General features: G+C 33.9%; 1 protein-coding gene across 1 annotated transcript; it reads right to left on the bottom strand.

Moving 5' to 3' along the window:
* Positions 1 to 9,710: 9,710 nt before the first annotated feature.
* On the bottom strand, positions 9,711 to 16,469 carry LOC126970711 (uncharacterized). The gene is made up of 5 exons (XM_050816804.1): positions 15,722 to 16,469; positions 13,390 to 13,592; positions 13,164 to 13,274; positions 11,620 to 11,787; positions 9,711 to 10,984 (listed from the first exon to the last, which is right to left on the bottom strand). The coding sequence occupies exons 1-5, from the start codon at positions 15,766 to 15,768 to the stop codon at positions 9,711 to 9,713; spliced, it is 1,803 nt and encodes a 600-aa protein (XP_050672761.1). The 5' UTR covers positions 15,769 to 16,469.
* Between the last annotated feature and the right edge of the window lie 105 nt (positions 16,470 to 16,574).

The raw sequence follows: 16,574 nt of genomic DNA, 5'->3' as shown, positions 1-16,574 counted from the left end.
TACACATATCTATTAAATACATGTAATAATATGTATTTCGTCTAATGTCTATACCAAATCTAAACACATAAATACAATTGAGGTGCATGTTTGTTATATTGAAATAACAGCTTTTTAAACAACATGTGATAACTTTAAAAACATAACATAATATTGTTCATTTTAAAGTGATAGCTTTCCTAATATGCAAATATAGGGGTTGAGCAGGTTATCAAATGTAAAGTAGATCCTGTAGATGAAGCCACAACCTGAGAGTTGAACAAAGCATACAAGATTTTATAAACGATACGTCAGCTCAGTTGGAAAGAGCGCACGCATGAAACGTGAGAGGTCGCGGGTTCGAGTCCCGCATTGTTCATAAAATTTTGTTTTGAGTTTTATTTGTATAACAGCTATTTACTAATTCCATGCCAATGTTTAATATTTGGTATATTAGGAAAATATGTTTGTTTGGGCTTATAACGGTTAGCTAAGCTAGCTATATTATATATATTATATATAGCGCCGTAGCTAGTGAATTTACTGGGCAAATAAGACTTAAGGCTTAGCACGCACTGCGAATAACGCTTGCTTTTAAACGTAAGTCTGAAAACGCAAAAAAATATAACACATAGCTTTCTATACAAGCGCACGCATTAGCGACTTTTTTTCAGTGACTGATTTTAAAAACGCAACTTGCTACATTTTGATCGCGGTTTGTAAAAACGCGTTTTTTTTGTGACCCATAGTATTAGTATGGTGGCGCACGCACAGCGGTTAACCGCATTCGGATTTCTATTCAGTCTCGACTGGGCGATCGCAGAGGTTAGACGTTGTTTGCGGTGCTATTGTAAAGAGATTGAGTCATGTCGTCCGATTCAGAAACAACGTCTGTAGACTACGATAATATGTCTAAAAAGATTATTATTGAAGTTGAAAAAAGGCCAGCATTATATGACAAGTCGTTGAATCAGTACAGAGATAGGATAATTAAGGCCACGCTTTGGCAAGAGGTATATCAAAATGTTTGCAGGGAATGGACAAACTTGTCGGAGGCAGAAAAGAAGAACAAGGGTATGTGTTGTGTTTTATTTTATTATTAAGTTATATAGCATCGTATTGCCAATTTAAAGCACCAGATCGAGATGTAAAGAAGTCGGCAAATAAATTTCGTATTTGCATCACGTCATTACTAGGACGAACTCTTATTGGGTGTAAGTTTCGTAGTTCCGAATGTTCCCATTGGCACAAATTTTCTGTAAATTCCTTGACATCGTTTTTTCGCACGGAGTTGTGCAATATACAGCACGCTTTTACAATGTAATCGCATAGTTCCGGTTTTGTATCTAATGGCCTATGAAAAATTCGCCATTTATTTGCCATAATACCATATGTACATTCAACCGTCCTTCTGGCATACGAAAGTCGGTAGTTGAAAATCTTTTCTTTCACAGATAAGTTTCTGCTTGAATATGGTCTCATCAAATGTTTTAAAAGTGGAAAAGCTTCTTCCCCAACAAATACAAAAGGCATTTCAGATCCTTCATTATAATTTCGTATGATTGAGCAAGCTAGATGGTTTGTTAAAAGTCTTTTACCAAAAATTGAATTTCGAAATACGCTGGCGTCACTATTGGATCCGTATAGCTACAAAGATCCACATCAATAGCTACAAAGCTATAGTTAGCATCTGCAATCGCAAGCAGAATAATCAAATAAAACTTCTTGTAATTAAATGATTCTGAGCCGGTGTAATCGGGTCTTTCGATTCTAATGTGCTTGCCATCTATCGCACCGACACAATATTGGAAAGTGTGTGTGTTCTAAAGACCCTTGTGCTATTTTTAACCAGTCTTCTTTTGTCATTTCTTTTAAATAAATAAGCTGCAAATATAACCACAGCTGCTTGCATGTATGATAAATTATTTCACTGATAGTTGTAGCGCCAATCAAGTATTCAAAGTACAAAGATTTTATGCTATTTCCCGTAGCGAGATACCTGTGAACAAGATATTAATTTTGTTTATTTGGTTTCAGGAAACTCAATACAAAAAAAATGGAAAAATATGAAAGATTGTTTCGCTTAGGAATTGGCAGCTCAACAAGGCAAATCTGGACAAGCTGCTCCTCCAAAGAAAAAGAAATATGTTCATTTTGATTCAATGCTTTTTCTTATTCCTTCCATGAAGAAACGAGAAACGAGCTGTAACCTATTATCGCATGACTCTACTCAAGATGTTAATGTATTATCGCCAGTTTCTACTCAGGATATAACATTGTCTGCTTCAACTCAGAATTTACATTTCACTAATAACAAGAGAACATCACTGCGATAGAAGAACTGTTCTCGAGATAATTCAACAGAATATGAAAAACAATTACTGGAAATATTAAAAGATAAATAAGTACAGGATGACGACGACGAAGAAAAAAACTTTGCGATGTTGGTTCCTATGCTACGTAAATTAAATGAAGATCAAAAACATTATGCGAAATCCTTAATGTTTTAAAAAAAGCACGTTTTCATTCATCTCCACAACCCTCACAAATAGTTTTGAATCAACCATCTCAATTACAAAGATCGAAAATAGGTAGTAGTTTACCATTGTACTATCATACATATGACCAGCCACAAAGCACCTATCAGTATCAGTATTCTCCACAATCCTTATCAATGGATACAGTATATTCGGTCCAATCACCGTCAGCAACAATGCCTCCACCAAGTCCATCTCCACAGCCAACTGTAAATTTAATAATTTAATTCCTCAGATTCTATCAACTAAGACTGTGCAAGCACCATCTACACCAACGATACAAAAGGTGCAAATCATCGATCAAGAAATTTTGAAACCCGCTAGTGCGACTGCCAATTATTTTTTACAATTTGGAAATCAGATAATAGAAGAACATGGCTATGCCAAAGAGTAATCTAAAAAAATCTTATTACTTACTTTTTATTTTGCATTTTCTTCTCTAATTTGCCGGGTTCAATGCTTTGAAATAAAGGTTATTAAATAGTTAGAAATTGTTTTCTTACCTTAAGGTGACTGAAAGTCGCTCTTCAGGTGATATTGCCTTACGAAATGAAATGTCTTCATATTGTAAATACTGACCCACAGATTGTAATAATTTGTCAAAAGTACCAATGGACATTCTGTAGTAATAAAAAAACTTATCAGCATGCTGCCGCACGTCATTGTACATTTTGCAAAAATATCCTTTAAATGTCTTTGATCTGTTAATGGGTGCAACCTGTACCTATGGCGGCGCTGTTTTCGGTTTCTTTTTTCTAGTTTGAAAACCAAAGCCGCAACACATGCTGCTCGCCAGAAATCCATGGTGATACTGGAATAAAATTAAGCAAAACAACAACCGCAGTGCGAGGTTGTATGCGGTTTTGCGTTTTCAGTTATTTCTAAACCGCTCGCGTTTAATTGCAGTGCGTGCTAAGCCTAACATCTTATGTCTCAAGGTGACGAACGCAATTGTGGTTCCGCTGATTAATTTTAGGCTTTTCAATAATCCTGAACGTATTGCATTGGAATGGGCAAGACTTATCAATTGCGATCAATTGAACGTCTAACTCGTCTCGTTCCTTATTGCCAAAAAAAAAGTATTGGGGAGTTTTATGAAACCACGGTAAAAGTGAATCTTTTTTTCACATTATAGACATTTAACTAAAAATTTTTGGAATAATATTCCATTAAGTGTATAAAAATTGCTGTACCAATCTTAATTTTATAATTGGAAAATTGTAATGATAACAGGAAATAATAACAGTAACTTAATATTTTACCAAAAGCAAATAAAAGTTTCACTTTAATAAATAACAACATTGACAAAAACAAACAAAATAGCGTGGAGCACTGGCACAAATGAGTAATATACACTACACGGTCAGCTGCTGCGAACTATAGGCGCCGCCCGACCGTCACGCGACATGCAACACACAGAAGAAAAATTTTGAGACGATGTAATAAAAGTTTCACTTTAAAAACTTATTTTTAGTTTATTATAAAGTTTCTTGTCAGACTCATGCTATAAGGAGTAAGTTAGCCCACGTTTAGCGCAGAAATTGCACTCGGTTTACGCGCAACAAAATCAAATGGATATCATTGCGAACAGAATGCAAGCCAATGATTTGATTTCCATGTAGCCGATACAGAAGAAATGTTTTCAGTATGGAACACCTAGTAAGGAACTGGAATAGATATTGCTCTCGTCTATGGTCAGCATCAGTGCGAAGTGTGAACTACACTGGCCTGCAAAAGTAAGTATCACACTTTTATACTGAAATTAACATCTTGACTGTTGCTTCTCAATATATTCTTGATAGTGTAATGTATGTTCATAGGCATAAGTGAATTTGCCAGAAACTGTCATAACCATAATGTTAAACCCAGGAACAGACATAAACTAATGATGCCTACTACTCGGCTGAGTCGAGTTAGTAAGTCTTTTGTGGGGCGATGTATATGCTTTTACAACAAGATCCCAGAAAATGTTCAAAACAAAGGTGTTAAGTTATTCAAAAGAATTGTTAAAAAACGTTTGTGTGGTAAAGGTTACTATAACATAAATGAGTTTCTTAATGATACCACAGATTGGGAATGGAGCGACCGCCCTCAGGCTATTAAATAATAAGTTTAATTGTACAATGTTACTTTAATTGTAAAACATATTTTTGATGAAAAAAAAAGCCCGCCGAGTTTGTTGCGCCCATTCTTCTCAGGCCTGAGACATTCACTTTGGAATGGGTGGTAGTTTTTTTGACTTTCAATAAGTGATTTCACATCCTATTTTGAATAAAAATATTTGAATTTGAATTCAAATTAATTTTTTTTCTTAACTATAGAAGGTAGAGATTTAAGATTAAAAAACGTTTTGTTGCAAATTTTATAGGCTTTAATTCTTAGAAACTAAAATTATACATTAGTAATATTTATAACTTAAAAAAAATAAAACAATGAAAATAGACATTTTTAGTTTAGTGTAAAAAAATCAACTAAAATGTATTACATGTTATTAATTTTTTAATAACTGGTATTGCCTCCTCGAGCTCTGATTACAGCTTCGAGCCGGTTTGGCATACTGAACACTAGGTTTCGGAGCCGATGTTGGGGAATATTCTCCCATTCTTCTACCAGGGCCTGCTTTAGTGCTGAGAGTAGGTGGTGGTCTGCGATTTCTGACTAGCCTCCCAAGCTCATCCCAGGCGTGTTCAATTGGGTTGAGATCAGGACTTCTTGATGGCCAAACCATCACGCTGATAGCGACCTCCTGAATATACTCTTGTACGATATGAGCCGTGTGTGGCCGGGCATTATCATGCATCAGCATCGATCTATCACCCATATTTGCTAAATACGGCCCTGCATACTCATTGAGAATCTCTTGAGCATATCTTTGCCCAGTGAGGGTGCCATTTTCTATGGCTACTAGCTCTGTGCGACCTTCTGAAGATATGCCAGCCCATCCATGTACACTGCCTCCACCGTATTGGACTCTTTCTGAGATGCAGGCTTGAAGGTATCGCTCAACAGGTCGCCTGTAAACACTTCGCCTTCCATCAGAAGTGTAAAGGGAGAATCGAGACTCATCTGCAAACAAAATTCTTGACCATTCTTCTTCATCCCACTGCATGTGTTCACGGGCGTATCGCAGTCTCGCTACTCGATGCTGTCTCTCGAGTCTTGGGCCACTCGCTGGTCTTCGGGATTTCAAATTTGCTTCAGCAAGTCTTCTTCTCACTGTACTGTCACTAAGGTAGTCCCTCCAGGTCTGAAGTAGCTGTTGCTGGACTTCAACTGCATTTTGGTGGCGATTTCTTAACACAGTGGAAATAATATAACGATATTCTCGGGCACTGGTACACCTGGGTCTGCCATTACAAGGTCTCCTCAGATGGTGTCCAGTCTCTTCGTACCTTCGCTTTACCTTCTGGACCGTTCGTACCGTCACACCCACCATTCTTGCAGTGCGACGCATACTGATGCCTAGTTCCAGAAAAGCCATGATCCTAGCACATTCTTCAACTGAAAGAGGCATGATAAATAAATGTTATGTGCTTTTTAGCATAAATTTTTAAAACAAGACCCATCGATCTTGAAAAAAATTTAAAACAGAAAGAAAAATGTGAATGGTAAAATTGTAATTCGGAAACGTCCACTTTGAAAAAGGAATGGTTTTGTTTTTGCTGTTTATTTTCAGCCAATTCTTAAAAGAAGGTTACCGACTATAAAGTTTTTATGTACAAAATTAAATTTTCTTTGGAGTCCTTTTTATTTCGAAAGTATATCTTGTGAACTTAATACGTTATCCCAATTTTAAAAGTATGATACTTACTTTTGAAGGCCAGTGTAGTTGATATATAGGTAGCCATGGTCTGATAGCTGCCACCAAGTTTTGGGTATGTATTTGAGGCAAGCTGAAAACTTGGTCAATACCTCTCCTGATTTACCCCAACACGGAACTGCAGACCTGGCTGGTGAGTAGCGGGGCTAAATAAACCCCTACATTTTTAAAAATATTATTATTTTTTTTTTTCAAAAAATATATTTGAGGCAACATGCATCGTTCATATAATTTTGTTTTTCAAATTTTATTTGTGTATTAATCCTAGAAGTGAGGGTTATCACTTTAAAAACATAACATATTGTAGATTTACAAGGGCGACATCTCAAGTCAATTTCCTAATATGCAAATATTGGGGTTATCAACTGTAAAGTAGATCCTGTAGATGAAGCCGATACGTTACTCGAACGGTTGGCTCAGTTGGTTAGAGCACCGGCACGGAACGCCGGAGGTGTTAGATCGAGTCCCGCATCGTTCATAAAATTATGTTTTTCAAATTTTATAGGTAGTAGTAATTTTGTAAGTGTACGTTTTGTAAATGATATCTAAGACCTGATTAACCAATAATCATAGAAGGGTAAAATAAAACACAATTGTGTAGTAACAATAATTTATAACACTCCACATAATTTTAAGCGTACCATAAATATATTATAATATAATAGAACAATATATTAATCACAGAATAAAAAGTCATTTCTCGACGTCCGTATACTGTTAGTATAACTATTATTGCACCTTCTGAAACAAACAGAAAACTTATATTTACGTCATCAATATGCAAACTACTGAGATAGCAATTAATATGTATTTATTTACATATATTTCACGCCTCACAACGCGAGGTTGTGTGGGTGTGGTCTCTATTTAGACAATTAATCATTAGGAAATTGATATTTTGAAAACAAGATAATATTTAAGTTATAAAATCAGCTATAATTATCATTGTGTAATAATTTTTCCAAAAAAAAATAATTGTAAAAAATGTTTAGTACATCTTTGTTTTTAACCGACTTCAAAAAGGAGGAGGTTATCAATTCGATCGTTTATTTTTTTTATGTATGTACACCGATTACTCTAAGATTTATAATCCGATTTACGTAATTTGCAGAATAGATGCCATTTGGTCCCATAAAAATTTTACATACTTTGGCCCAGTAGTTTTAATTTTTAATGAAAATTTTGTTTACCTCGATGACATAATTGTTTTTTGTGTACGGCTTTTTTAGGATTTTTCATTCAGGTTGATTACATGTTATAATTATTAACTGACACTAAAAATTAAAAATAAAAAACTCTACGTTTACAAAATCCGACTTAAAAAACTGAAAAGTATCAAATAACTAAAAAATTAATTGAATATTGGCACCGACTTCAAAGCTATCAATAGCAGTAGCACATACAAATAATAGTATTTTATTAATATTAAAGTTAAAGGTGTATTAAATTAAATTTTTAGTTAAGTATTTGATTGTGTTTCTTTTCAGTTTTTGAAGTCGGTTTTTTTAAACGAAGTTGGTTTTTTACTTTTTAGTGTCAGTTAATAATTATAAGATATCATCAACCTGAATGAAAACTCCTAAAAAGCCGTACACAATAAACAATTATATCATCGAGGTTAACAAAAATTTTCATATGAAATGTTTATAAAATGAATAATACTGGGCCAAACTATATAAAAAATTTGTGGGACCAATTAGCATCTATTCTGCATCGAACTAAAACTACGTAAATCGGATCATAAAACTCCTCCTTTTTGAAGTCGGTTAAAAAGAAAAATAGTTTATATGACGTGTAACCTGTCTGGTGGGGGAAGCGTGTAGGGGAACAATGTAAAGAGACAGTTACAAAGAAATACCCAAGCGCTTCAGATATTAGTAGTGTACGCGCCCCACATATTTCTGATAACAGAAAAATATTAATTTGCCGGTTTGCGGAAGGCGTAGAAAATAGGAAAAAAATCTTACATAATATATATATCTTATCAATGATAGCAATCCTAGCCCACATCCTGTGCAAGAGGCAATTGGCTCAAAAAAATGAATTAACTTAATACAATCTAGAACTTACCGTTGTAATTTCTGGAAACAATGCACTCAGATTAAAGTTGGCTCGCGAAGTAACAGGGAACGATGCACCAGGATTCATACTCTGTACATTCGAGGGCATCAAATGGCTGTTGAAGAAATCTGGTTGATATTGTGTTGGCATCTGATTTCCGACGAAATTGGGGAACTGTATTTCATCTGGTATAATGTTAGAGTGTCTCTTGTTAGACCTATTTTGCCAAAACAAATGAGAATTGTCGCCCCATTCTTCATTTTCAACATTTACTTTTGCCCTTTTGCTTTGATACTTTTTACTAGACTCTTTCTTTGTACATTCTAATTTATGTTTCACAGCTGGTACCTCCCTTCTTACGTGTTTTTCATGTAGAAAATTTGAACTATTTCTTACTTTTTCGTCATATTTATTACTGTAATTACACTCCGCAGTTTGATTATTGTAATCAACGAATTCGCTTGTGAACGGCCCGCCTGTGTAGGTATTTGTCATCAAATTTGTTCCGCTAGGCATGAAGTTGGAATAAAACGAATTAGACATTGTATTTGTTGTGGAATTGTATAAGGTTGTACCCGAATATTGCTGTCCAGTATATCCACTATCGGTGTAATCCAATAAAGGAGGGAAATGTGAAACTTGAGCCACGCTTGTATCTTGCCCTAGATTAAAGTCCCCGAATTTCTGGCCGGGTACACCAAATTTGTTTGTGTTTTCTAATGTTTTCTGGCTACATGTTCCACCACGCAACAACGCCTCTGCAGAGTAATTATTCTTGTGGACTTTAGAAGACTTGTCATTTTTATTAGATTTAGTCGATTTAATATTGGAAAACTGGTTGCTACTTGCGAAATTATTAGCGACTTTAGTATCATTGAAATTATAACAGTGTTGTGTACTATTTTCCATGCGTGAATTTATAATGGTTTTACGATTGTTATCGTTCATATCTTGACTTTGTTTTGTATTCGTTTTTGATTCAACATTTGCGTTTTGTGAACGACTGTTACTGCTATTTTCAGAAGACCTATTCATTATTTGTGTAACCGAAAACAAGGTACTACAACTTTGATCAGCTTGTTGGACTGTTTTATTGATTAAATCATTCCGTTTTTTATCATGTGGCCCCAAAGCTAGATCACCAACTAATGTAGGTAAATGAATCGGTGGTGGTTCTATACTTATTTCAGTCGTTCCGGCGGGCCTCGTAGCCGGCCACATTTGTCCCAAATCGTCATTTGTTTGAGTTGGGAAATGATGCATATTAATAGGAAAATAATTTTCATTTTGTGTCGGCTTTCTAGCTGGGACATTTATGTTTCCGTAAGTTGTTTTAGAATTATCTTTGGGGTTTTGGTGCATGCAGTTTTATAGAAGAGATTATTGCTAGAGATATTACTGCTAACATAACCTAAAGAATGATTAGGAACATTTTTGTTAATATTACAATCGAAATCTAATCCAAAAGCCACATCTGTACAAGTAGAAGGAATGATGGACGGTAAGAAAGGGTTTTCGTTAGAAGTTGTATGCGGTGTTTTGAAATCAACGGTTTTCATTGACGATTTACTAGTGACAACATCTTTCTCTTGGATCAACGGTTTTGTGTGAATATCAGCAGAACGAATTTCAGTTTTTTCAGTCGTTTTGGTTTTGATTTCTGGTCTTTCTGATTTTTGAAAAAAGCTGTGCGTTTGTAATTCGTTTCTGCAAGCAGCATCCTTTATACTATTATTTTGCTGTTCTTCTGAAGGACTGTCCGCCCTATTTCCACTTACAAGCGGAAAGGACATAAGGAATGCAGCTGTTGGAGATGCAGCTAAAAACTCTTCGGCCAATTCTAAACGCGCATTACCACCGTCGACAACATGTTCGCATATAGAAGTATCCAGTATGTTTTGTAATTTAGTCTCCTTATTTTTATCTGCGTTATCTTTTTGATCTAATTTAACAGGCTCACTCATAACTGGTTCAATACTACTTGGTTTCTTACAGTTCTCTACTGATGCTTCGCTAGTGACTGTCTTGTGTTGTTCTACTTCTAATAAAACCTTAAGTTCTTTATTAGGATCTGCTTTATTTGTACTTAAATTTGTTTCAATATTATTCGAATTTAAGTCATTTTCTTGCTGCTTAGATGTTTCTACATTTGATATATTATGAACTTCATCACAAATTGTATCTGCAGTTTTATTTTGAGGTGTGTCACCAGCTGCCTTGTTTTCACTATTTTTCTTATCGTTTACTAAAGCGATATCATTTGATTCAATGGAAGTTTGAAGATTAGTACTTTCGTCTTTAATTTTATTCCGTTTCAGTGTTTTTTTCGAGTTTTTAGGCTTTGCACAAGTTTTCTTTACTTTAGCAGCAGAAATTGGATGTGAGTATGCAGATATAGGTAATATATTGACCATTGTTGTTTTAGTTATGTCACTCGCATTTCTATTTAAAACGGGTAGCATTGGCTGTTTATTAAGTGATTGCATACTAGTATCAAGTAAAACAATAGTTGGTTGGGCTGTTGGGAATAGTAGCGGTCGTTGTGGTAATATATATGGTGCTGCCGGAAGTACAACGATTGTGTTTCCTGAAAATACGTATAATATTTATTTTTAGTAAATTCTTGTTCCATTACCCTGTTATTTGTTGTTTATTTAAAAATATTTAATTGAGTTGAGCATAGTAGTTTAATTACATGTTACAATCTAGATTTTTAAGTATACAATATTTTATATCTATTAACTTGTTTACTGATTCAGTGATTACTCTCCAAATAATAAGCAAAAACTGAAACTTTTAAAAGTAATGGGTTCTTAATTTGCATTACAATAATGTTTTTGGTTTTGTAGCATAACTGGTGTATTAGTATGCTTATCTTAAAAATATATATTTATTGGTTATTTATAGCAAGAAAGAAAGATTGGAACTAATAGTTGATTACATGTTTTAAATTGTCTTTGGTTTCGTCTTACACGAGTCACACCATCCCCTCCATCTCTGATCGAGTATACACATTTTTCTTGATAACTGTCATATCTATAGATAGCCAAAGCAGTAACTTCTGCTAAGGCTATCCAAACTAGGTTTTCTTTATGACTGTGGTCTATACTTTACACTGATTTTTCGATAAAAGTAATTCTATAAGGAACATCATATTTTTCCACAGTGAATATTTGTATTATTTAATATTCGAAACAAACAATAATATAAATAAGATATTACCTTTTTTAACATTACTCGTTATTGGTAATAATTTAGGCAGTTGCGACTTGCTTGCTATTTGAGGCTCTGCTTTCTTCCCAGGATGTGCCTTATCAGAATTAGTTTCACAAGTTTTAGAGTCCCCTTTTTTAGATTTCTTCAGCATGCACATTTTAATATACTTGTTGTCTGTTAATGAAAAAATATCATTCAAATCATGTTAAAAATAATAATAGTATATCTTGGTTTTGGATATTAGTTTGCATTTTTTTAATAATGTGGAATTATATGCATCAAAAATTGTGTCAAACTAATTCATAATAATTCTAGCAATATGATACTAGGGTACACTTTCCAAAAAGGTCCGCAAAACTTGTGTGATTTCTTTGGTGTTCCAAGAAAGAATGGGCAGCGACAATCACCACCATCATGTGACTAAACTCGTTTCTCCTTTTCCTCAATAAAAAAATCTACTTTCTAACATTTAACAACAAGTGGATTACTAGCATGAATCCAGTATGGACAGAGCTTCCTTGTGCGTTGTTTCAAGGACGATACGACGTGGGTATCTTTCTTAAAAGCCGGCGAAGAGAAGTGTTTCAAAAGAAAGTGGACAGCGGTGAACACTAAACATCAGAAAAAGTATTTTCCTAACTTTCTGCTGATAAGTTATAGCATAATGTCACATATAAGTACTCCGCGCCTCACTGGGTGAAAGTACACTGGGTTCTTGCCCTCTTAAGCTCAGGGCTCAGGGCCAACTTCACACACAATCTTTGAAAATTGAAGATATATTCGTACGTGGTCAGCGAGGATAGAACCGCGTCTCTGGTATTAGACATACTAACTACCCTTTGCACCCCCAATGCACTGTAATTACGATTATTTTAGAACCGGCGAAAAAACCCCTTATACCCAACTTAAAAGCTAGCAGGACTCCTGCTAGCTTTCACTTTCAGGTGACTCACTTTCCCATATGAACTCCTATGTACATACATACATATACAGCAGAAGACACACTAAAGCTATTTGTATATAAGTTCATTCATTTTAAAATTCTTTATTAATAAATGAAAATACAACAGAAATGTACAGCCATCTACGTTTGAACATTAAACATGAGAATGGTTACACAACTTTGAGGCTAGGAAAAAGAAGGAACGCCTATTAAAGTTTTAATAAAACATAAATCTTGTTAAGACGATGTACAGCTGTGACAATAACATCCAATGCGTATTATTTGAAAATAATTACGCTTGTTACAATATATATTCACAAATCTAAAGGTTATCATTTAATAATGTCCATCACAATATACAGATGCATATAAGGGATTAGCTTCCTTATGCGGTGTTTCCGAGACGATATGACATGGGTACCTTCAAAAAAAGTGTGTACTCCTTCCTTAAAGGCCGGCAACGCTCCTATGATTTCTCTGGTGTTGCAAGAGATTGTTGGCAGTGGTGATGACTTTACACCAGGTGACCCGTATGCTCGTTTGTCCTCCTTTTCCTAAAAAAAAAAAGTAATAAAATGTGAAATGGTACTCAATTACATCAACTCACTCTGTTTTCCTTTAACAGCACCGATTGCAACTTGAACACAAACATCTCTCTGGTCTGTTTTGCCCCTTTCACAACTTTGCAGTTTTATTTCAAGTGCTAAGATTTCTGCTTCTGAAAAAAAGTTAAGTAAAATTAAAATACAGATCTTATATTTTTTTGTATTATTTTATTGTATAGTTATTAATATTAAAATATAATTTTTAAATTAAATTACTAAATTACTTACTCAATTTTGTCTTTTCTTGGTTGAAATTTTTAAGGCATAGAATTGCTTTCTGAATTATTTCAATCTTAGGATACTGAACATTGTCTTGTTTTTCTCCACCATCCATCTCATTTTCCTTATGAATAGTTTTAACAATTTCTCCTAACTTTGAAATTGCATCATTAAATTTGAGTCGTCTCTGACGTTCCCATTCTCTGCAACGGCTGGAAAACAGAAAATTAATGCAAAAAAGTTATATGGTAGGAGTGCTAATATATAATTGCATTTTTTTTATTGTAGTACCTTAATAGTAATGCATATTGTAATTGGAGAGCAGTTCTGTTTGAGTCTGTAAGAAATAACTTTCACAACCATTCATGTACTCTCCATAGGATTGTGCCAAATGAACAATAATGCTGGACCTCAGCGGCGAATAACTAAACTGATATAGCAGCCTACAAACCTAGCTAAAGCTGGAGATAGGAAATGACCACCACAACACATTATCTTGAACTAAATACGGGAATCTCGGTTTCTATGATATTATGGAGATCACATCGAAAGAATGAATACCTGAGGGCTTCAGTTACTACCACCTATCTTGATGAAACTGACAAAGAAAAAAAAGGTGGAACCAAGTGTCATTAATAACTTCATCAAAGACATCCAGCATATTACTTTATTCCACTAATGGTTCAAAATTGAAAACCTCCATAAATCTAAATATAAAATATTCAGTGCTACCTATGTGAACAGTACCGTCATTCCAAAAAAATTTATGAGACTGTAAAATTGCTTTAAATGTGGGGAAGGACATAAAACATCTGATTGATCTAAAATAGACAGGAACACAGCATCAAAACGTGTTCTGTGCGGAAGTGAACACCCTGCTAATTACAAGGATTGACAAGTCTAAAATAGGATTTTTGCCCACAAAACCAAGAGTGGTCTGAACAATTAAATAACTATTATTATTTAAACAAGAGTATTGAGATGTATACATAAATAAATTTAGTATCAAGCACTACATCAACATTATAAAAAAATATATATAATTATAATAATAACAACTTTTCAAATAAACAACAAGAAAATGGCAAAAAAAACAAATTTCGCAATGGCAGAGCCATCCAGCCATTACAACTAGTGTTGAGTAGGACATACAAGAGCAGTACATATGTCCCGTACATAACATCAAAATGGACGATTGGCTCAATATTTTTTATAGTACATTCTAATTATCTAGTCTTTTTGTGTGTTGTTGTATAGGGATATCACATTCATGGATATTCCTATACAACAACACACAAAAATATATATAAAATACATATCACATTCACAGGAGGCATGCGGTTCAAAACCGCATGCCTTCTCTTTATTAATATGTCATATATCAGAGTTCAGACTGCGAGAACATCAAATGTCATATTTGTATTTGTAATTTCTAATGTATCCCCGCACTTCAGTACTCCTCACCTCATTTAAAGTAGGACAAAGTACTAGCTTAGTGCAAAAAAGAGGCCACTCTTACAAACTCTTTTTCAAGTTGTCTCCTACCCATTACTAATTTAAATCTAACTAACAAGAAGTAGTATTAGTATTTAGCAATTGTGGGCTGCGGTGATCACTTAACAACAGGTGACCCGTACGCTCGTTTGTCCTCCTATTCCATAAAAAAAAAAGTAATCAAGCATAACAAGTGCACCAGCCATCCTCTCCCTTAACCATATTTTAGTAAAGGAAATGCCACCCATAATGCCATCGCAAGAATGACATTTAAGCGAGCATGATGGAGCCTGTCACAGGAACTCAACCATATATACAAGCAAGAGTGTATACATATTATGAAATACCTCTACTCACAATAAAACTTGAGTATTATGTCCAAATGTTGTTATTTTTATTGCATGAGACTTGTGCCAGAATTTGACAAGTCAACATCTCCTGAGTATGTCTTGTGTAGAGGCAAAACACATGTCGAATTGACTGAAGACAAGACTTAGCTGAATTTACACTCAATAAAAATCACAACATTTGGATAATTATAGTTTCCCCCAAAATAACATCTTAAATTTTAGTATTATGTTTAAATATGTACATATTCAAAGCTTTGCCTAGAAAGCCTTTAAAATTATGTCTTTCATATGTCTTCAATTTATTCATATTTTTATAGATAACTAAATTTAATTATTTACTGTTTGATGTAAACAAGTATATTTTAAAAATCATTATGGATAAATGGAGATTCACAATTTGATGTGTAAATATGTTCCATATCATCAGAAATGATATGTATTTTACTATATAGCTATACAAAAATAAGTTAATTTCGTATTTTTTGGAAAATAATTACCTTGGATTTCGACTTTTTGAAGGCACTGTAGTTTCAGAGGCATACATTGTTTCATACTCTTTTTAATATAATATAAAAACTCTTAAGTTTTTGATGATATTCCTTCTTAGTTTAACAGTTACAGATTCTGATATTTCCATTTCATGAGCAGGTGCAATAACTTTAAACTTTTTCAATGTATTGTTTGTGTTTTGTTGTTTTTTATGCAGATCGTGGGTATCAATCTTTTCCCGAACTTATCATACATAAAGAAAGTTTTGATTCTTTTGTATCTCAGATTAAAAATATATATATATGTATTCTTAAACAACAATAAGAATTCTAATGTACGATTATGTTTTTCAATGTTTTTAAACTACAAAATACAAGCAAACGATGAAAATTGAAATTCGTAAACTTACGTCGCACATCGGACTGACAATTGACATGACATTGACATTTTTTTTTTTTTGGTTCTGTTCGTCCATCTGGACAGGCAAAGGGGTCAAAAGCCCATACAGCCAAGTCTTCATTTATATTTTTCTATTCTTCACGTTACACAGCTTGTTCAAAGTCAAGCTAAGTATTTATATAATCTTCATCTTCTAACATAAATAGTACAATTTCCCATAAAAGTAGTATTTCGTGTTCTTCATGTTTCATTTTCTTCATATACATATAGGTTCGCATGAAAGGCCCAAGCCAAGTCTTTTATTGATAATATTCTTGTTCCAATGAAGATCAAGCTTAGCCCCTTATTTTTAATATTAAACTTTTATGATATAATACTAAAATATAAATCTCATATACGTTATAAGAAATATAATATATTATTATACATGAATTATAAGTAATAATGATGAATATTAGTTGA

The sequence above is a fragment of the Leptidea sinapis genome, chromosome 21, assembly GCF_905404315.1.
Source record: "Leptidea sinapis chromosome 21, ilLepSina1.1, whole genome shotgun sequence".
NCBI classification, from domain to species: domain Eukaryota; kingdom Metazoa; phylum Arthropoda; class Insecta; order Lepidoptera; family Pieridae; genus Leptidea; species Leptidea sinapis.
The sequence above is the reverse complement of the archived record's forward strand: the minus strand, read 5'-3'. Positions and strand labels throughout refer to the sequence as shown.

Coding starts and splice junctions, on each gene's coding strand:
- LOC126970711 (XM_050816804.1), bottom strand. CDS start 15,768: ATGTATGCCTCTGAAACTACAGTGCCTTCAAAAAGTCGAAATCCAAG. Junction 13,593..15,721: donor TCAAAAAGTCGAAATCCAAG/GTAATTATTTTC, acceptor TCTGTTTTCCAG/CCGTTGCAGAGAATGGGAAC. Junction 11,788..13,163: donor TGCTGTTAAAGGAAAACAGA/GTGAGTTGATGT, acceptor TTTCATTAACAG/ACAACAAGTATATTAAAATG.